The sequence below is a fragment of the Antechinus flavipes genome, chromosome 3, assembly GCF_016432865.1.
Source record: "Antechinus flavipes isolate AdamAnt ecotype Samford, QLD, Australia chromosome 3, AdamAnt_v2, whole genome shotgun sequence".
In the NCBI taxonomy this organism is placed as follows: Eukaryota; Metazoa; Chordata; class Mammalia; order Dasyuromorphia; family Dasyuridae; genus Antechinus; species Antechinus flavipes.
In genome coordinates, this window is record NC_067400.1 from 274,626,036 (window position 1) to 274,648,417 (window position 22,382).

The window sequence follows — 22,382 nt, forward strand, 5'->3', positions numbered from 1 at the left end:
AATGTTTTTCAGTAATTGCTGTGAATTACATCCTATTATTTCCAGGGACCATGGTGATCAAGGGAGGAATATACCCTAGGAAAAGTAGAGTGGATGGGAGTTTTTCTGCTTATGTGCATACTATATTTTCTCAGGAAATTACCTAATTGTTAACACTAACTGATGTTAAATGGTTAAATAACAATGAAACAATAGTCATAGAGCTGAGTCATTAGGTTGTTTATTGGGTAGAACAATGAGGTTGAAGTGAGGAGGAACTAAGTTCAAATCTGGCCTCAGATATTTAGCAGCTATGTGACTCTGAATAAGTTACTTCACCCTGTTTATCTCAGTTTTCTCATCTGTGAAATGAGATAAAGAAGGAAAGAAAACCCCAAATAAAGTGATGAAGAATTGGACATGACTGAAAAAATCAATTGAACAAGAACAAGTCATTAGATCAATCAATAATATAGGTGAGAAACTGACTGTGACTAGTGTGTGATATTGTGGAGAAGACATCAGACATTCAATTAAAAGCTGAAATAAAATTTTCATTTTATCCCTGACATTATTAAGATATAATTAATAAAATTCTAATGGCTCCATTGGTAGGTCAGAATATGTAGTACACATGTTTTCTGCAGAGTAAGGTTGGTAACTTTACAATAGAAAGAATCCCAGATTGAGCTGTGTGACCCTGGTCTTCTCTGGCCTTCAATTTCTTCATCTAGAAAATGAGGGTATGTGATAAGATGAGCTTGAAGGTTTTTTCCAGCTCAGAATTTTGTATGGAATAAAATTTAAATCTAAGTGGAAGCTAAGTTTAAATTTACCTTAGTTGTGAATTTGCTCTCAAGCATAACAAAGTATGTATTAAGCTCACCTATTGTTTGAATTATTTTTCTTTAAGATGGGAAAAAACCCTAAAGAACTGACCTTTAGAATATAATGTCAGAATGTACAATAAAGGCATGTCTATTGGGGCCTAATTGTCCTAACATTTAAATTGATTTCATTTTCAAAATAGATTACAATTGTCAAAACCCAGAGGAAACTATAGTATAGGCATGCTTGAAATGCTTCTTTTTTATACAATATTTATATTTTGCATTGATGGTTGGGTTCAATTTCTTAGGAGATGTCTTTTGAGGTTGCATCTTGAAAGTTTTTTTTTTTTTTTGCTTTATTTTAGCACGTTATTTCATTACTTTCTGAAGTTTCTCATAAGTTTAGAATGCTCTAGTGTCATCTTGTAAAGTCATTCTTTTGTTGTGTAAATATTCTTTTATTCTGTTGTGTAAATATCTAATATTCTGTTATTAGAATTATTACATTTAATAACTATGTTTAGAATTTTCAACATAGGCATTTTATTTTTGTTGGGGGAGAGAAGGTCTTTTAATTGACAGGACATTTTTGTGTTTATAAATTCTGGGTAATTTTCTTTATTATTTCTATATTATAGTGTTTGGGTTTGTGCTGTTTGTGCATCCTATTTCCAAGATCACTAAATATTTGACTTGTATAGACATAAAGCTTTTAAAAATATTATTTCATTTGGGCAACTTCTTCCAAATTATCTTATACTTTATCACATCTGTACCCCCTATCAATTTATCTCAATTTTGCCTATTTGGAGAGGCTCAGTACGATGGATTCAATTTTCTCTATTCTGACAATCATTTCTGCTATACAAGCCTTAAAATCTGATTTCAGAATTTTTATTACTGTCTTGAATCATTCAGAAAGATCCTGCCATGGTACTGTGCTCCTTTAGGAATCCTAGGACTTCTGTTTTTTTTTTTCTTTCTTTCTTTCTTTCTTTCTTTCTTTCTTTCTTTCTTTCTTTCTTTTCTTTCTTTCTTTCTTTCTTTCTTTCTTTCTTTCTTTCTTTCTTTCTTTCTTTTTTTCTTTTTTTTTTTTTGGTGATGTCTCAATTGCCTTTGTTTTATAACATTTACTTAAAAATATTTCCTCTTATTTATATATCTTGATGTCCATCTTCTCTTCATCTTTTTATGTTCCTTGTTGATTTATCTGCTTGTGTTTAAGGTTTTTAACTGGATTTTTTCCCCTGAGATCTTTTGTAATTTTAAGGGTTTTTTCCCCTTATGGTCTTTTATTTTTTACTTTCTGACTCCTTCCCTCCCAGTCCTTCAGGATTTGAGCAAGAAGATGGTTCAGCTTCCTTCCACATTGAGAAATACATTTTTCACCAACCTTAATCCTTGTCCCAATTGACTTTTGAAGGAAAAAAAAGACTCTAGTTGAATGCCAGCCATGTTTATGTTTATCCCTGTGCTGCTTCCTTATTTTCTCCCCTACCTATGCTCTAGTTCCTTCTATTTTTTCATTTTCTAGCTAAGTATTTGATACTACCCCCTAGCAGAACATGTTTTTGCATTCATATTTTTCTGCCTGCTCTGTAAGGGTCTGGAAAATTTGAATTATGTTCCTTATAGCAACAAAATAGTGGGATGAAGGTAAGGACAGGATATGTTAGCAGAGACTGCACTGATAAATACGTCATAGGTATTCTATCTTTCTGCCAGAACATCAAGTTTGGGAGGTGGTGAGAATTTTAGATATTAGACTTTTTTGTTTTTAATTTATCAGAATATTATCATCTTCTTCTGAAGAAAGGATAGTTACTTTACCTTGTATAAGTAATTTATATTTGGAAGAGTTTTGAGAATCAGAAGAAAATATCTAGTGCTTCATTTTGTTGGTCACTTTGAGATAACTATAATGTCCTGAAAATAACCCTAGATAGCAAAACTGAATTAGTACAACCATTATGGAAAACAGTTAGGAATTATAGAAATAAAAAGTCCATACTCTATGACACATACATTCTCTTCCTTGACAAAAAGTTCCAATAAGCCAAAATATTTATAGCAATACTTTTTTGGGTAGCAAAACACTAGAAACAAATAGATTTCAATCATTCTATTCAGTGTGCCACCTCAAGGAAGAGGATTTAATGGCAGTCATAAGGTGGACTTTCATTTTAAGAAGTACAAATATAGGGAGATTAAAAATAGAATGTCATGTATGTAAAACAGAAAGAAGGCAAATTTGACTGAATTGCTATGTGAGAGATGAATATGTTCATTGAAGCAGAAAAGCTATGTACCAATTTGTGAAAGACTCTAATTCAATTCAAGACATACAAAGGTACAGTTCAGTTGCCCAAATGATGCCCTTGAGTGTAAAGAGACTGATTAGCTAATAAGTGGGTTATTTAGCCTTTCTCCTTCTTCTTCAGTCTACTGAAGGTGACTCTCTGCACCTTCAGTATTTTATTTCTTATTAGAATTATCATTATAGGCTCAGCAAAAGTAGTAAACAAATTTTAAAAAACACACTGAAAAAATCCAAATTGACCAGTTTAGCATTGCTGACCATTTATTACCTAACCTGTTAGCTAAAATAAATATTTAAGGATTTCCCACAAATCTCAGCTCTTGCTGTTATTCCTATACGTCAGAGAATAAAGGATTGAAACAATTTAGATAAAACAAGGAAAACCAGAATTTTATCTGAATTTTATCTAAGTTTATCATGATTTTCTAGATTTATACTCACAATCTTATTGACGGAGAAGATTGAATGTCACTATTTGAACTGTATGAATAATAGTTTAGGCTTTTGCTCCATTTATGTTAAAATGAATAGTAAGCCTAGCTTTATCCGGGACTATTGTAGAAATAACTTAAATGTTCCTTTATAAATTAGTTTTTCAACCTCTTAAGGTGATAGTATTAACAAAAACTTCTAAAAACTTATTGGTATCTCCAAGGTACAAAAAATAAAAGCTTATTTTCTCCTGATTTTTAAATTTTGATTTTTAGAAAAGATATCCTCATCTCATTCAGGCTAGAATTACAACAATCATTGACAAGCTAATCTTGATGTTTATCCACACAAAATCTTAAATCTTTTTTATTCTTAGGTCAGTTTGTACATCTATAGATATCTTGGGACCCCTACAACTCCCACAATTCATCATATTGGTTCTAGATTTAATATGGACACATTGGGTATACAAAGGGAAATAGAAGAAAATAATTGCCTTCAAGGAACTCACAATCTAACGGGGGAGATAGTAAGCAACTTAATATTATCAAATAAGCTATGTGTGGAATAAATATTTAATAATCAATATATGGGAGGCACTAGAATTAAGAAGATCTTTTAAAAAAAGGCTCTCTATGAAAAGTGGGATTTTAGCTGATCTTATGGAAGCTAGGGAAGCCAGGAGGTAGAGATGAAGAAGAACATTCCAGTATGAGGGACAACTAGAGTACAGAGATGAAGAATATTGTTTGAAGGATAGCGGGTGTCCTGGGATCAGAGTGTGTGAGTGGGATGTAAAGCATAAGAAGACTTGAAAGGTGAAGGCAGATAGGTTATCATAAATTTTAATCCTACTCAAGCTCAGAACTCTCAAATTCACAGACTCCCACCAATAGCAAGGATTATGGCATGTCCCAATATTCCTGGACTGAGATTTCAAACAATGCTCAAAATAACAGATTAAATTGTGCTTCACATATTTCTAGTAACATAATAACCATACTCAGGAAATTTTAGTAAAAATAGATTTTTTTATGTTTTAGAAAGGTATTAAGAAATGGTTTTATGTAATTTAAAACTGGTCAATTGATTTTAACTTTATGTCTCCACAATTTGATGGATTTGTGATTTCCCAGATCTGGCTATCCCCACATATCAGTCTATAAAATGCCATCCACCCATGCCTTATATTCCATGTTTTTTTAAAACTTAATTCAATGTTGACAAAATTTTTGAGATTTTCATTTTTACTTTTCGTATTTGCAGTGATAAGTACCCAATATTTTCTCTCTTTTAGTATCACTTTTATAAATGAATGAACATCCTCATTACCTATGAACATCTTCTTTAGTTATCTGTGTAAGAGATTTTAAGTATGTAAAGTTCCAATGGGCTGCCTGAATTTGTATTTTGAATGCTATAAAACCAAACCTCCATTCTAAAAAGTTTATTGTTGATTATTTGTAAATTTTGTGATAAATAAAAGAGTCCTAAATAAAATCTGAATATCAGTTTGTCTACTAGTCTTGAAATGAAAAGTCAAATTTTCAACAATTTCCCTTTAAATATATTGGAAGGACATATGATATGTGTTAATATAGCAACAGAGTATTAAAATAGTGATACAACTAACAATTTCTGTAACTTTTGTGACAAACTTCACAAAATGTTTTCAGAGCAAGCATCATAAGAGGTGTCATCAAATCAAGGTTTTAAAAGAAAATAAGTTATGGAAGTTAAAAATGAACTTTATCTTTATATTCAGGGTTATGTGTAAGGAGGAAAAAATAGTGAAATTTCAGAAAAGGGTGGAACTAGCTATGGAGCTCTCTAGGGTTATGGCTATTGAGGGGTAAAAGCATGCCATCTGTTAACTTCTTGTTTGAAATACTTAACCTTGCTTTGTTTCTGTTAAAAAAGCACTGTCAGTCTTCCCTGCTGAAAGTCTGCATATGCTGTTGATATCATCTAAATTCAGCAACTAATCAAATGGACCAACTGTCCCACATACAGAAGTTTGTAAAGAAACCTATCATTTCAAATTGCTACCAAATTTCTTTCAAAAAATTGGAATATGAACAGGAATTTTAAAAAGAAGAGGAGCAATAATATGTTTATAAGTAAATATAAATTTACACCCACCTATATACATACATATATGTTTCTGTGTATATGTGTATATATGTGTGTCTGTAAATTACTTTACATTCATTCATCTAAAGTGATCCTCACAGCCCCTCCTGGGTCCCAATTTATCACTACATTCACTATGCCAAAGCTAAAGGTTTGGAAGTAGCATGAAGAAATCATTGCTTTTATGCAACATTTCAAAGGATTTTAAGTGCTATCTAGGGGGAAAAGTGGCAAGCTTAAGCCTTAGAGGAGAACATTAAATGTGAGAGTGATTTTTTAATGATTGTTACAGAGATCTAATTTCAAAGAAAGAGGGCAAAAGGTTTGGTTAATTAATGAAAATTGTTTCTTCTTTGTGCCAGTCAAAGGAAAATTTCTATTCCTTTTTATACAGTTACTATATATACACTGTATCTGCTAAAACATGGGGTAAAGGAGGAGAAAAGGAAAATTAGAGAAAGGGGGAAAAGATAACCAAATTTCAGTTGTATTTTTCCCAATAGTGAATTGATCTTTCTTATTCTTTTGGTGGGGATAAAACATCATAAATATAGAAAATATGATAATTATATGACAAATATAACATAATATAAAATATAATATTTCTTGAACATATATGGATCATTGAAATGAACTTTTACATAATATATACAGCATACAAAAGAAGGGCTTAAGATGTTCTATTAAACTTATAAAAATAAAACTGTTAGTTGTCCTTTTAGGATTATTCATTTAAATGTTTTTCTTGTCAATATGACAATTTATAATTATGTAAAAATAAAAGCTAATTATATCCTTAGGAAGGAAGGAAAAGAGAAAGAGGGCAGGGAAAAAGGGAGGGAAGAGGCAGAGAGGGAAGGAGGGAAAGGGGAAGGAAGGAAGGAAGGAAGGAAGGAAGGAAGGAAGGAAGGAAGGAAGGAAGGAAGGAAGGAAGGAAGGAAGAAAAAAAGAAAGAAAGAAAGAAAGAAGAAGAAAAATAAAGAAAAGGGGAAGGAAGGAAAGAAGAAAGAAAGAAAGAAAAATAAAGATAAAAGGGAAGGAAGGAAAGAAGAAAGAAAGAAAGAAGGGAAGGAGGGAAAGAGGGAGGGAGGGAAGGAAGGAAGGAAGGAAGGAAGGTAGGAAGGAAGAGGAAGGAAGAAAGAAAGGAAGGAGGGAGGGAAGAAGGGAAGGAAGGAAGGGAAGAGAAGGGAAGAGAAGGGAAGGGAAGAGAAGGGAAGAGAAGGGAAGGAAGGAAGGAAAAGAAAGCAGAGAGGAAGGAAGAAAGGAAAGGGAAAAGGAAGGAAAGGAATGAAAAGTAAAGGAAAAGGAAGGAAAGGGAAGGAAAAGAAAAAAGAAAGAAAGAAGGAAGAGAAAATAAAGAAAGAATGTTTTATGCTTTCGTTTATGTTAATAATATGAAGTGTATCATACAACATTGATTATATTGTCCTACCCACTATAGTGTCTTATGTAATCTTAACAATAGTGAAGGGTAAACCTTTGAGAAGAATATCATTTATAATTCCATATTCCTCTACAAAATTAAATGCTTTCTACTTTCAATAATCAACAAACAGTAAACATTGAAATTTAGCATTTTCTATTCTTTTCAATCAATTACAGGTAGATCTCTGGTCTAATATAAAATTTAATTTGTGAAAACCTATCTTTTCCTTTTTAAAATTTTTTTTACCATGAGTGAGATATGATCAAATGATAACATGGATCATGCATTGCTTATTTCCTCTTCTTCCTCTTTTAGGTAATAATGGTATCTGTAGCCTTTCCCACTTTATAGTTATATTTTATCCTCTTTAAGATATCTTCATAAATCAAGTCCTCTGCAGTATTCATTGCTTTTGTATCTTTGTGACATTTCTACTTCCTCATGTTGATTATTGAAAAAAGCTGTCATATTAAAGTTTCTATGTAATGATATCACTACCTTTGATGAAGAAAATAATTTATAAAAGAAACCTTGACACGTCATTTTAATTTTTCCAATTTTTTTTGTTTTTTCTGGTTTAATTCTTGAAACTTGACTTGGGACAATCTGGTCTTACAACAAGCTTTGTGGTTAGTTTTTCTTCTATAACTTCACACTGTTTTATTAAGCAATACAATTCATAATCTTTCCCTTCCATTTAACCTCAACTGGTATTGTCCTAAACTACTATATCTCTCAATTTGGAAATGATATCAAATGGTTTTAATCTAAGACAATTTCAAGGCCTTTTTGATGGTAATTTTTAATGAGTTATACCTCTGATAGAAATATTAAATATTCATGTCTTTTTCATTGCAAACAAGTCCTTACTTGTGCAGAACTGTATCTAAATAATCTTTAGCATTACAAAAGCTCCACAAATTATCGTTGTGAGATGGGGACAACAACCCATTTATGTTGTTGGAAAGGCATTTCTTCACACATGTATATTAAACCAATGAAAACACTTTAAATATAGCTCATAGAATTTATAGCTATAAAAGATCATAAAAAACATGTGATTCAAACCTCATATTTTATATGTAAAGACATAGAAGACCAGGGAGGTAAAATGAATTGGCTGCATAATTGCAAAATTGGAACAAGAACCCAAATATCTTTGTTCTATGTTTCTCCACTTCCTGATCTTGGCTCATTTGTTTACATAGTCAAAACCTTATTGGATAGTAAGAATGAGAGCAAATCATTAGCTAAATTCTCTGATACTATTATCTAGGATATTATTATTAATTAATTTTAATTACCACAAATATAATAGGTAATAGCATGTAGAGTGAAAGTGCTTAATATTCACTGATTTCTTAATATGCAAAGTTAAGGTGTAATAAAAATCATCTCATATCTATTGATTAAAAATGAATTTGATATAATTCCACTTCCATACTGGAATATAGATTGGAGTTTGTTGTTCTTCTAAAGTATGGACTCTTAAATTATTTAAGAGAAGCACATTCTAACCCTAAATTTTTAACTATATGAATCCATGGAAATGTTTGATTAGAGGCAGGGCCAGAGAAATATTCAAGTCAAGTCAACAAGCATTTATTAAGCACCGACTATGTACCAGGCACTGTGCTAAATTCTGGGGATACACAGAAAGGCAAAACCAGTTCCTGCCCTCAAGGAGCTCACAATCTATTGGGGAAACTATGTTCTCTCCTGATTTTAGCAAATTTTCTATTTAAAGTAAATCAGTTTTCTATTGTTATTGCTTTTGCAGAAACATTAGAAAAATGACATTAGCAGTCACCCCAGAAATTACAGGCTTCAAGGAAAAATTTTGAGGAGAAAAAAAAATTTCTCTTGTGTTTTCTACATTATATATATAGTGTTGCTTTGCATTCTTCTCAGCTTGGAGAGAAGAACTGTGTTCACCAAAAAGACTGATCCTTGTTTTACTGTTGAGTCAGTGTTTTGTGATAGCATCTTTTGTATGTGACTATAAAACAGATTGGGACTCATTTTTACTAGGTCATGATTTGCTAAAAATCATATTTCATTCCTCTAAACATCATTATCTTTATATGAATTTATATTGCTGATTGAAATCTTCTCTACTCAATTTATTAATCTAATATACATTTTTATCTTGCTGTCAGGCACAGATAAAATAAAAACAAGAGTATTCACAGTAACCACCATGTCACTTGACTTCATTCTCTAAAATCTACATAATCATACAGATTTCCTTTAAAAAGCAGGAAACTGCCACTACCCTATCTATATTGATAGGGCTGCATAGGAGATTTTGAAAAGGATAACAAAACAGTTCCCATCCTCTGAAAATGCAGATATTATTGGAAAAATCTACCAGTGATTTAGTATTCATTTCCCATTTTCCTTTACTAGAAAGACTCTTACAAATTGCTTGAAAGAAATAAGAATTAACAATCTTTAAAAAGGTTGTGTGAAATAAGGCAGCATTGCCAAATCACACAGGTTCTATTTCTTCCAACTGAAGCCATCTCCTGTGGATGTGTGAAGAAAACAAGGAAATGTGATAATCATAAAAATGAGTCCTCAGCTGGGTGTGGAACATTTGTATTAGTCAGCCAGATTATAGGCTTCTAATACAGGAGGGTTAAGTTGAGAGAGGAATTAGGTGTGTGTGTGTGATGTGATCTTGTTTGAATGTAGGTCTCTGACTATATGTTAAAGCTTAACATAAGTGACTTTCAAATTCTACCCTAGTTTTGAGCCAGTCACATCTTTTATAACTTTTATAATGCAGATGATGAATAAATAATAAGTTGTTAAAAAAAGTTTTTAATGAAAAGGACACAGTTTCATTACTGTCTCCTTATGAATATAAATTACTATTTGAAAATTTCTTTAGGTGCATATGGAATATATGGTTTTATATAGAGTTTCTCGTTTTAAATAGCATGATTCTGTTTGCTATTTAGGTTAGGAACCAGGTAAATCAAGTGAATGAATGAATGAAAAAATATTAAGTACTAACAATGTGCTAGGCACTATGCTAAGTACTAAAAAATATAACAAAGCAAGACTTTCCCTTTCCTCAAAAAGCTTATCGTATAATAATGAAGAAAAAACACATAAAGGAGTGATTTTTAGGGAGTAGTCTTTTGGGAAGAGGAATCAAAGGGAATAATGACTAAATAGGTCAATTAAATTGACCAAATCTTGAATGCAGGTTCCTAATAGAACTAATAGAACTAAAAAATGCCAACTATAATTTCCTCCTATTTCCACTCACAGAAAGCTGATTTCTCCCCTGATTTTCAAAAAATTCCTTTTTGAGGCTATAACCGGAATTTAAAAGAAAATAAAATAAAGCACACCCTCCCAGAAATAGATTACATTGTCACTAGAAAAGCCTTCTACAGCCCTACTGGCTAAAGAAAGAATATAGCTAATTTTCCAGAAAAAAGTGAGTGTTGTTCTTATTGTGGGAAAAGTTTAGTTAAACTAGTACATATAATATCTGAGAACAATATTATTAAAAAGAAAGCATGAGTGTTGGCTCTTATGTTTTTGTTTTTTTAGAAGATCTGGAGAACATAGAAGCATCCAAGAAAGCAGCATCTGGAGAGTTAAAACTAAAGCCATGACAAAAGCAAAAGACCTTACAGTGAAATTGTTACACAGAGCCTTAAAGTGAAAATCATAAAATGCTGATAATGCAGAAATACAAGGGGATTTGGGAAAGAGTTGGAAATACAAATCCATTACTTGGGTTTTCTTTAAAGAGAGTCAACATAAATACCACATACTTGCCCATCAATAATTTATCTGAAGGAAATGCCATGTTCTGGCTGTCTCTACTCTTCAGAGCTACGGAGGAATCAGCTACATGCTGACTACACTCCAATAGGTCAGATAACTAGGAAGGAATAGGAAAGGCTACTGGGAACGAGGAAGACAGAAGCTATATTTAAGAAAGAGATGATATACATCTGAAGAGTGATAAAAAAAATAAGTTCAAACAACTGATGAAAGAAGATATAGTCATCTTACTTTTCACAAGATCAGCATACTAAATTCTAGGGAATTTCTCTGTCTCTCTGATTCTGTTTCTGTTTCTTTCCCCCCCACTCCCTTTTTTCTCTTTCTTTTTTCTTTTCTTCTCTTCTTTTTCTCTGTGTCAATGTGTCTGTCTCTATGTCTTTCTGTTTCTGTCTCTAGTTCTCTGTCTCTGTCTTTCTGTCTCTCACTGTTTCTCTCTGTCTCTCTCTCCTTTCTCCCTTTAGCTTTGTTAATATATTCACAATTTCATCTGTTTTTTAACTAGGAAAACCTCCTCCTTCCCTCCCCAAACCCAATCAAGAAAAAGGATAGAGCCTAAGCACTAAGGAAAAATACTTTTTTTTTCTCTTTTTATTGTGAGTTCTAACAGAACTTTTGTCAAACATTGAGCACGTGAACACATGACAGTTTCCTTCACTTGTTCTCACACAGAGCTGTTGATAGAAAAGGAATATTTTGGGAGGAATGTTTCTTAACCCATCAATAGCTTCTTCTTTGTTTATTTCATTCCTTTGTTTCATAATATGACAAAGCATTAGAGGAAAAAGAAACTTTTCTTAAATCGTGAGAATATCAAATATTACCCATCAATCCCTGAATCATGCTATTCAAAGTGCTAAAAATAGAACAAAAATATACTCCCAATGCAGCTAAATAAACACTTGTGGATGCCTAAAATGTGATTGTGGTCTGATCGTTTTCTCTACATTTTTCTCACACTTCCATCTTCAGTTTAAAAAAAAAAAGGCCAATGCAGTGCTTTCGGTTTTCTGTGTATTGGGAGAGTATGGGATCCAGTCCAATGAAGTTAAATGCCATCAGTTCCTGACAGGTGTCCATAATATCAAGAAAATAATGGGCTTCTTAGAGTCTGAAAATAACCAAATGTGCAAAGCTGATTTTAAATTTTATCTGTCCTGGCAGCTTCAGGTCTATTCTGTTGAAATTTGGCACATGTCCAGAGGGATGCATCACAATAAAGAACAGACTGGAGGAGCACCCACGGGAATTGTTAGAGAAATAAACATTTTTAAGCAAATAAAAGCTACTGAACATCCCATAGCACCTTTATCTTGTTGTTATGCGGGTACCAGGATCCTTTGGACTTGTACATCACATTCATTCTCATTTTTCATACATTTTCAATGGGCCCTTGCCCCCTTCCCCATGAACTACACTGTAGTTTACTTTCCTTTCTGATCAAATAACATCTTATTAACGAGACCAAAACATTAGAGTGGTTATTTTCTTATATCGATGGTAAGAATAAATTAAAAAAAATACAACATCCATTGCACTGGTCAGCAATTACTGACAGTAATGAAAATGCCTATGATGAATCCCTAAATTAATGTTAAAAATCCTATTATCAATGTACTTTTTTAAAAAACTAAAAAATCCCATAGGGAATGTTTTCTTATAATTCTGCCCCCTGCAGGTTCCTTTACAATAGACTTCATTTATTTATTTATTTATTTATTTTGCCATACAAAACATGAATATGAATTAGCAGCTTATATCCTTTATTTCAGACACAGCTGAACTATATGATATGGATTTTCTGGGAGCATTGGAACAAGCTTTCTGTGTTTCTGAAAGATAGAATGATACATTTAAAATAAAACTAATTCTTTATTCAGTAGAATTAATTTTTTTAAACACTTTCAGGTCTGATTTAATGTTTACTTTTGTATAAATACTGTTTATTTTGAAAACATTGATTTTCATTAATATTCATGTTTTAACCTCCTGAGTTCTCATTTAAATCACCTTGAAATTGATAAAATTTTTACTTATTATTATAAACTGAAACAAAGGAAGTAAGAATGCTCGATTCTGAATGTAGCATTAAAAAGTAAATACAGTGAATTAACATTTAAATACAAGGGGACTCCATAATAGGTTTCAAAGATTTGCTCTTACTGTTTAGAAAATAACATTTTGTATAATACAATGTGACAAAACATATTTGATAACATCCTAGTCCTTCCCTTTGGTTTGGAAGCCATCAATATAAATCTCATTATGACTTATGTCAATTCACCCCCTTTGACTGACTTGCCTGGCAATTGCACATAATCTCATTCGCAGAAAAAATTAAAGGGGAAAAAAGGGAGTTGAATATTGAAACAAAAACAGCCACAAACACATTCATGCCTTTCCAGGAAGTGATCAAATATAGGTTGATTTTTTTTATATATATAAGGGTACATCAACTCATTTTAAAACAAAACAACACCCCGGCCCTTGATCTTATCTTCTTAGCACTCAGCAGTAGTCACAGTAAAGTGACTGGTAGACATCTGGGTCTGGAGTGTCATTTGACAAGCAGTGAGTTAAATGTTAAGACAGTTAGACCCACCCCCTCCCATTCTGCAGGGTCACACACCATGCTGACATTAGAAGGGTAGAGGTGGGGATGAGGCAGGACAAGGAAGATATTCAGGGCTCTGATTGGTGGGGCCCTCCTATGAACAAGTGTTCTCCACATCTGTTTTCCTGAATTGGAATTTTGGCCATTCCTTGTATTGTACTCAGAAGGCCAACAAGGCCTTGCTGTTGCTAGGCAGAACAGCAAAGTGGATATGGTGGTCCTTGTCCCATCAAATAGCTTTGTCCAAGCACTCCAAAGAAATGTTAAAAAAAAAATCCAAACAGAAAGAAATCAAACCCATTCTAAAATTATACTAATGAAGCAAAAAGGGTTTCCTATCTATACATCAGTCTCTTCATTAAAAAATGTAAATATACAAATTCCAATGACATATAAAACAAAGTCAAAAAATGTAATGGCAAGAGACATGGTAAAACAGGAAGACACTGATGCTACAAATAAATTGCAAAAAACATATGTACAAGACCCTGTTTTTCCTCGTATTTTATAGATTGTAATGCATGTTTTAACAGCAGCAGTCGAGGATGTAGTTCCAGGCACTGGACTGCAGACTCAGCTCCTACTCCAAGGGACAAAGTCGCCCCTTCCTTTCTGTCACCAAATCACACTGGATATACTGGTCTCGCGTGGTAAGAGCGGCAGTATTGCACTGTTTGTGTGGGCCTCGTCTGGGTTCTGCTCCCTGTTGGATTTTGTCTGCGGCCGCTGTCCGTTGATAAGTGTCATAGGGATGTTACAGTAGGTATGCTGGTTACCTATTGAGGTAAGAGGCAGGGTGCCGGTAGGAGGTACATCGTATTCATAGCTTCGATAATAGTGTTTCTGACGCATTTGTGAATGGTACGTATTGTGAAACGTGGAGCGCAGATCTGGATGGGCAGTGGCAAGTGCAGTGGAGGTGGCGGCAGCCATGGAAATTGCTGAGACAGTCTGCAGCTCCCCGAAGGGCCCTTGCTCACTGACATCTAATACCTGCTCATGGGAAATGGGCTCTATCCTCTTAAAAGGCATTTCATACTGTAAACGTTTCCAGAATTTAGAATTCAACTTGTTGCATTTTGGTCCATGCCATTTAATAACCGTCAGGAGTTTAATGGTGTGCTTTAGAGCTTCCACCTCCTGGTAGTTCATGATTCCTCGAAGTTCACTACATTCAATTAAGATCACTTTAATCTCTCCTGTAACTAGCATGTTTCGAAGTCGAGTCTCCAGTTCAAAGATACTCCAGCCTCTTCTTACCACATAATTAGGAGTCATAACTATAATCAGTCGCTTGCTTTGATCCACGCATCTTGCCACATCTTCAATATATGCTACAAAATAGAACAATGGTCTCTCAGAATCAGTAAGAATAATACTTGGCCCAAAAAGTTGGGTATAAACGAATTCTTTCTGCAAGACAGATCTCTGTCCTCTCCTTTTTTTTTTTTTTTTTTTTTTTTTTTTAATCAGGAGTGGAGCTATTTACTTTAGGAAGAATGTAATAAATAATAACTATTACAGAACAGAAATTGGATCAGAAACCATAAATTCATTTGAACTGATGATCTAACTTGCATAAAAATATTGCAAGAAAGCATAAATCTGTTTGATTTGTTTAATGCTTAGGTTATAATATGCATTTTGTAGAGTTATGGATATAGTTCTTCAGAATTATTGTTATTTTTATAATTTTATTTGGAGCATTTATTTCTTTATTTATACTATTTATTAAAATATTATAGAAGAATATTTTAGAGTGAATAAAATATTATCATATCAAACATAAATCTTTATGCCCATATTTAAAAATATCCTTACTCCCAATAAATAAAGAATTTAAAACAATTAACTTACTTCCAGTAGGAATCAAATCTCTGTCTGGAATGAACAATTTGTACCCATAATGTTTTTCCAGCATATCAGGCAGAATTTCAAGGGCAAATCTTTCTTCTTCCCCAGTTTCTTGATTCCACTGATCAGGATCCACTTTGGTATATGATAAGTATGCATCATAATCTTTGTTATCTGCCAAAATATTAAAGTTATATTGGGGTGATTATCATATAAAGACAATTTAATTGTATATATTTGCATAGAGTGAGGCATATGGATGTCATATAAATGTATGTATACACACACATATATCTATATTTCATTTCAAAGAAGGAAAAAATATCCATTATATGCATTATTTCATATGCCAACCCAAGAAAGACATCTTTATTTATTTTCATTAATGCCAAGTGTACTAGAAAATCTTAGAGGCATAAGGGGTCATATTCTTCTTTATGTTGTAAAGAAAGTAGGGGAAAAAATCAATGAAAAGAGCAGAATGTTAAGTTCCTTCTAATCCTCTCAATAGCAGTGCTATTGAGCTATAGAAAATCTCATTTGCTTCTAAAAGATGCCTATTTGAGTAGTCTACTCTCTGCTGTAAGTAATGTTCCATTCATTCCATTCTGTATCTAGAAATTAACCAACAGATCTATTTCCCCTTTTCTTCTCTAATCCATTTTACATAGTAATTATTGCAAAGAAAACTAATTTTAAGCCCACCCATCTTAATAAAAGCCACACAAAAAGGCATTTATACTTTTTGGTGCTGCATTTATACATACATTCATGTGTTGACAGATTTTCATTCTTAACACTGGGAGAAAATGTCATGCTCAAGAACTTCAAAAGTAAACAACAGCAGCATTTTACTCAATTCCCTTTGATTTTACCTATAAAATATTGATGAATAAATTTTCATCAATTTAGAGAGATTATTTCCTGAGCTGTTCGTGCTGCAAGTGCTTAAGAAAATTTCTAATTCTAATAACTGTCCAGTGCAGAACTCCCCTTGTATAGCATTTTGACAGTTAACCATACTCTGAATACTTAGTGATGAAGACAATAATATTCAAGAAATAGTACAAAAGAAAAGGTCAGGGATAAATTCCTTATATATTTCACTGAAATTGTGCAGAGCATGGGTAATTAAAAAAAACTTAAGATCTTAATGTTAGAAAGTAAATTTGGCCTTATAAAGATTAATGAGACTTGATGAGATGTGACTCATGCTAAGAATGTATTTTAGAAGGGCTAACTTCTTGCAAGGTATGGTAGAGAAGTTGTTATTCAGTGATGTTTGACTCCTCATGAACCTGTGAACCATATTGTCCATAGAGTTTTCTTGGCAAAGATACTGGAATGGTTTGTAATTTCCTTCTTTAGAAGATTAAGGCAAATGTAAGTTAAATGACTTGCAGGATCACACAAACTAGTAAGTATCTGAGTCCAGATTTGAATTTGAAACCAGGCTCAGTACTCTATCTATTTAGGACTGCCTCCTAAAGTAATCTATATGTCTGTCTGTCTGTTTCTCTCTGTCTTTCCCTGTCTCTTTCTCTTTGTCTCTGTTTCTGTCTCTCTTTGTCTCTCTCTCTCTGTGTCTCTCTGTCTCTGTCTCTGTCTCTGTTTCTGTCTCTGTCTCTCTCTCACACACACACACAGACACACACATACACACACACACATATACATACATACAAACACACAAACAGAAATCTAACCAAAATAAGAAATATTAAAAGAGAATATTTAGGTAAAAATTAATGGAAGAAGAAACAAGAGATTTTGTGGTTGGAATTTAATAGAGACTACTCAACTAGAAGGGGGAATTTAATGATGTGTTCAAGAAACAGAACATTAACTTCATATCAAAGTATGTAATAGTAATGATTTAGGGGTTTCAACTAACTGGGCATCTTCAAGTGCTCTATCTTTGCTAATAGCTGATCAGCTAATACATGTTTGACTTGCCCTTTTATAATAATTGTCCCCAAGAGGGGAGTTAAAGGATGAGGGGAACCGGATTTGATTCAATATAATAACTAGTTGCTAAGTTTAAATTTAGAGCAACAAGGAAAGAAACTAGTCACTACAACTCCATCTTGAAATCTGTGAAAAGTAAAGAAGACAAAATATGATATACACTTCAGTATATATCTAAGATTTTGGAAAAGCAGAGTTAAAAGCAGAATATTCTAATCTAAAAGATTAAGAAGTTGGCCCAAGAGATTCTCAAAGATGACATTTCAATGACACAGACAAATGTTTCAGGTGAGAAAAAAAAGATGGAGAAATATAAAGAAAAATGGGTAGAAGTCATCCATTAGCTTATTCTAATTGAATTAAAAAATATGAGTTAGCACTATGGGAAGGCAACAACATGAGGAATGGTGGTGTTTTAAAAAATAGTGTCAGAAATGCTAAAACTCAGCATTAACTAAGTGTAATGATAAATTATAAAGACAATAAAAGCACTAAAAATACTAATTGAGATAAAAGGAAGATTAAAGTAGGGAAAGGGCTATTGCTCAAAAGTGGAATGATGATTATGAATAACAGAGAGAAGCCAGAATTATTAAAATTTTCCATTTTTCTGTTTCCCCTGTGAAGGGAACAATCTTCAGATTGGAAAGGCTAGAATGAAAATGATTAATGGTGGATTAAAACCCAAGACATGTAAAGACATAATAATAACAGCTGACATTTTCATAGTGCTTCACAATTTGCAAAGCATTTTATTTACATCATTAACTGATTTTCTCCACAACCTTAAGGTAGAGCATACTATTACCTCCATTTTAGAGCTGACCAAACTAAAATAAAATTGTCATGTATCATAATAGTAAATAGTAAAGAGAGGGTTCAAAGTCAAGTCTTCCAGCTTTCAAATCCATACCCATTAAGTAGTCACACTACTGACAGTAAGTTTCATGTCACTAACCCAAGTGAACTACATCTCAAGATATAGTGGGAAAAAGAAAAAAAACACCTTGCTTATAGAATCATAGAGCTAGAATTTAAATGGTATTGGTGGTTCCTGAAGAAATACAGAGAACAGAGGTGTCATTGAGCAAATGAGCAAATATCTTTCTTACCCCAAAATAAAGATAACATCAACCAATTAATTTGACTTGGATTTCTAGTGAAATTCTTAAATATATCACTAAAGGGATGATTTGTGAGTATTTAAAAAGGAAAACAATAATTATTAAGAGATAACATGAGTTTAGTCATAGCAAATCATGTTAGACTAATTTCATTTTCTTTGTTAAGGCTTATGAAACCAATATATTTGTAATTTGTGAACATAGTATAACTCAACATAAGAAAGGAATATCATCAAATGATGATGTCTTGGTGGATAATAGGAAGAGAAACTGACTAGTATGGTTAGTGGGATACAAAGCTGGAAATAAAGAAAGCAAAATATTAATGACATTCTGGAGGATGGTTGTAATCCTCTCCTGTGCCTTAGGTCTGTGAAATAGATAGGTAGGTAGGTAGGAAGGTAGATAGATAGATAGAGAAGTAGATAATATCATTAAACATTCTTACCAAATTTTGTTTTAAAATTTAACAATGGGACTTTAATATTTAAAAAAAAATTTGGACCCTAAAATCTTATTTGATAGGATCATAAAATAATAGGACACAATTTAACTCATGGTAGCAGAAAAACTGAAATTTGCATAGAAATGTAAATTACTATTTCCATGCTGATATAACACTGATAATTCATATAGTGATTCACAGATTTTTGAGATGCTTTTGCTTTGTTGCTACATAGATCTTTACCATGAATAGTTCATATCATTTTTAAAATTCTATTCATCATCAAACCATGAAGACATGAAGTGCTTAAAATTCCTCTAAAGTGTCTCAGACATACTTTTTGGAGATTTCCAAACCAACTGGACAATAGTTTGAAAAACTAGGTAAATTAAATTTAAAACATCTGTATTTATGTTAAAACACGGTGGTAGGAATAGAGAACAAAGTCCACAAGAATATTTATATTTGCTTTATCAGGCAGATTTTTCTTCAGTTTTAAAATGTTATTATACTTTTGCCCATGCAAACTAGGAAACTACTTACTAGCTTAATTCCTTAAGAACTAGGTCAATCAACTTCAATAGGCTTAGAAAATTTGAATATGAAAGATGAAGTATTTCCATGAAATAGAAATGTTACTCAATCATAATACTTTAAGTCCAAGAAGGAACTATTTGCACATGGAAGAAAGATAGGGAGGTTGGGACCAGAGCCAGATTGACTAAACAATTATCTCCATAAACACCTGAGACACACGGAAATGCCACAAATGTTGGCAGCTCACTGAAAAGAACAAATAGATTAAAAAAAGTTGCAGGCACAGATCCAGAAAAGAAAAATCAAGAGAAGAGTAGCAATGCATGGTTGAAAAAAGTATTTTTTCCTAGTGAAAGATCCATCAGCAACAACTTTTAAATTTAACAAATTAAACAAACATTATTCACTTTCTATATTCAGAATCCTTTATCAGGGCTAGATACTTAGGGAAACTTGGATTTTAGATAAGGTATTTGACCTATAGTTTAGTAGGGAGCTAGAATATATGTAATATACATATATAGAGAGAAAGTGAGAGAGAGAATACAAAACAAAGTATTACTAATAATTGCAAAGATATGCAAACAAAATGTCATAAAAAGTTGGAAGGTGAAAGATCAGCACTAACATGGAGCAGGGGAATTTACTAAGTTGTTGTAGAGGAAGTGACACTATCACTTTGAGCTGTGCTTTGAAGAATGGAAAGTGACTCAAAAGGCATGTATTCAAAAACCTTTTTTTCCCACCCTCAGTGATATGAATTATTATAAACAACTTTGAGTAGAAACAGCAAACCATAAACTTTTGGAGAATTGACACCTTCCATCACAGAGATTTCTGTAGATAGTATATGAAAGTCATGGGACAGTTATAGTTAAAGAACTTTAGCATGTATAATTGCACTTTGTATCTTATTTATTTTGTGAGACTAAATTTAGAGTTAGAGACTTATGGCAAATGTGTCAAACATAGCTTTGATTTTCTATTTGCTAAGGAAGGTCACCATTTTGATGCTTTTTTGTGGTATCACTCATGGGAAGCAAAATCTGCAATCACAGGGAAACTGGATAAGTTTCCTTTATGGAGGTTGGCACACTACTACCCACCACTACCCACCATCCCTACTTCAGATTTTCATAAGAAAGATTATATTCACAGCACCACCATGGCCATCCAGCAAGAAGTCCCTTTCATCAACAGGACATTCACACCTCAAATAGTAGGTGAGGAAGCCATAGGTTTCTTGGATACCATATACCCATTGGAAGCTGAAGAGAGAACAAAGCCCACAATAATATCTATATTTGCTTTATCAGGAAGATTTTTCTTCAGTTTTAAAATGATGAAGTTTCCATCTTTGACCTTCCATGATTCTATATGCTTCAATCATCTTAAAGCCAATTTTTGTCTTCATTACAACCTTTTAGTACCTATCTCATTCCTCATCTCCTTGCTGATCACACTAGTTTCAATTTTTTTCAACTTTACAGAGTAGAGCAGTGTATTTCATCAACTATATCCTATAATTTTTCCTTGACTAACTTGCCCTGGGTCTTGCTATCCTACATGCCTTGGAAGTTCCCAACTCTAATTATCTCCATGATTATCTTTTCTGAACTCACTCTTAAACTGCTAGGTCTCATTTGAGTAACATTGGAACCATGCCAATCTACTACAAATAAATGACATCTAATGTTAGCTGGATTTTCAGGGCCGTATGGGAAAATGCTTTATTTTTTTTTTCATTGAATAACTCACATCTCTAAGAGGACGCTTGAAGCATTGTCTTCTGAAGTAGTAATACATCACTCATACTTTTCTCCCCCACCAAATTTGTATACTTTCTATTTCATTGAGATAATTATGCCATTCATTATGAATTTTCTATTCCTTTTTAGTTGATTTCTAAAACTCATTCTTATTTTTCATTCATTTACCTCTACATTATTCCTCATTCTGAGAAAAATGTGGCTTTTTTTTTAACTTTGAAAAGGATAGTATTTTAATCTGTGAATTTTATTACTCTCTACTACTTCCTTCAGAATGTTTGCCTATTGATCTTAATTCACCTTTTTTTAACTTTCAACCAATACACACACACGTACATATGTTTATATGTGTGTATAATATATATGATATATATATCCCATGCTGCCTAAAATCTTGCTTAAGCGTGCTCTATACTAAAAATATTGCACTTGATTCTTCTAGTCTCTCTAGCTATATCCTATGTGTAATATAATGTAATAGATTTTATTAAGCACATATTATATACTCAGTACTGGAAATAAAATAGAAAATTGAAACAGTTTTCTGCTTTCAAAAAAGTTTACATTTAGATAAGGCAACATATAAAGAAGGATTCAGATTGTTGGAAAATGGAAATACTAAAACATATTTATAATCTGGGAAAGTGGCAAAGTAAGTAGCAAGGGTCTACATATATCTTATTGTGCAATATCAGAGCCTAGCACTCTTGATCAAGAGAAGAATGAGTCCAAAGTGAAGTGGAATTGTGCTATACTCCAGGTAAAGGTAAAAACAGCAGAGATAAGGACATTCCCTTTTCGCTACCTATTTGTGATTGTCTGTCCTTTAACTGCTTCTACTCAGTCAGTATCCATTCCTTACTCAATATCCAGTGAAATCTAGTTTTCTATCCCATAACTGTATGAGACTGTTCTATCCAAAATTGTCATTTTTTAATTGCTTGTAATGTTCATTTCAGAATCCTTATTTTTTTTTTTTTTACTTTTCCTAATGCTAGTAATAATGTTTGAAGAATTGATCACTTCTTTTTCTTCAGCATCCTTTTGTCATCTTCAAACATGTACCTTTTTCTTTTGAGTCAATCCTTATTTAACTATTTTCAGTTTCTTAGCTAGGTGATTATCTACCCCTTTTCTTTTT

At 32.6% G+C, this 22,382-nt stretch overlaps 1 protein-coding gene across 1 annotated transcript in view; it reads right to left on the minus strand.

Annotated features, from left to right (window-relative positions):
• Positions 1 to 12,179: 12,179 nt before the first annotated feature.
• IL1RAPL1 (interleukin 1 receptor accessory protein like 1) overlaps positions 12,180 to 22,382 on the minus strand; it is a 1,575,275-nt gene continuing 1,565,072 nt past the window's right edge. The window contains exons 10-11 of the mRNA XM_051985073.1: positions 15,402 to 15,572; positions 12,180 to 14,878 (exon numbers count right to left, since the gene is read on the minus strand). Coding sequence (XP_051841033.1) covers positions 14,160 to 14,878; positions 15,402 to 15,572 — 890 coding nt within the window. The 3' untranslated portion in view covers positions 12,180 to 14,159. The remainder of the gene's footprint in view (positions 14,879 to 15,401; positions 15,573 to 22,382) is intronic.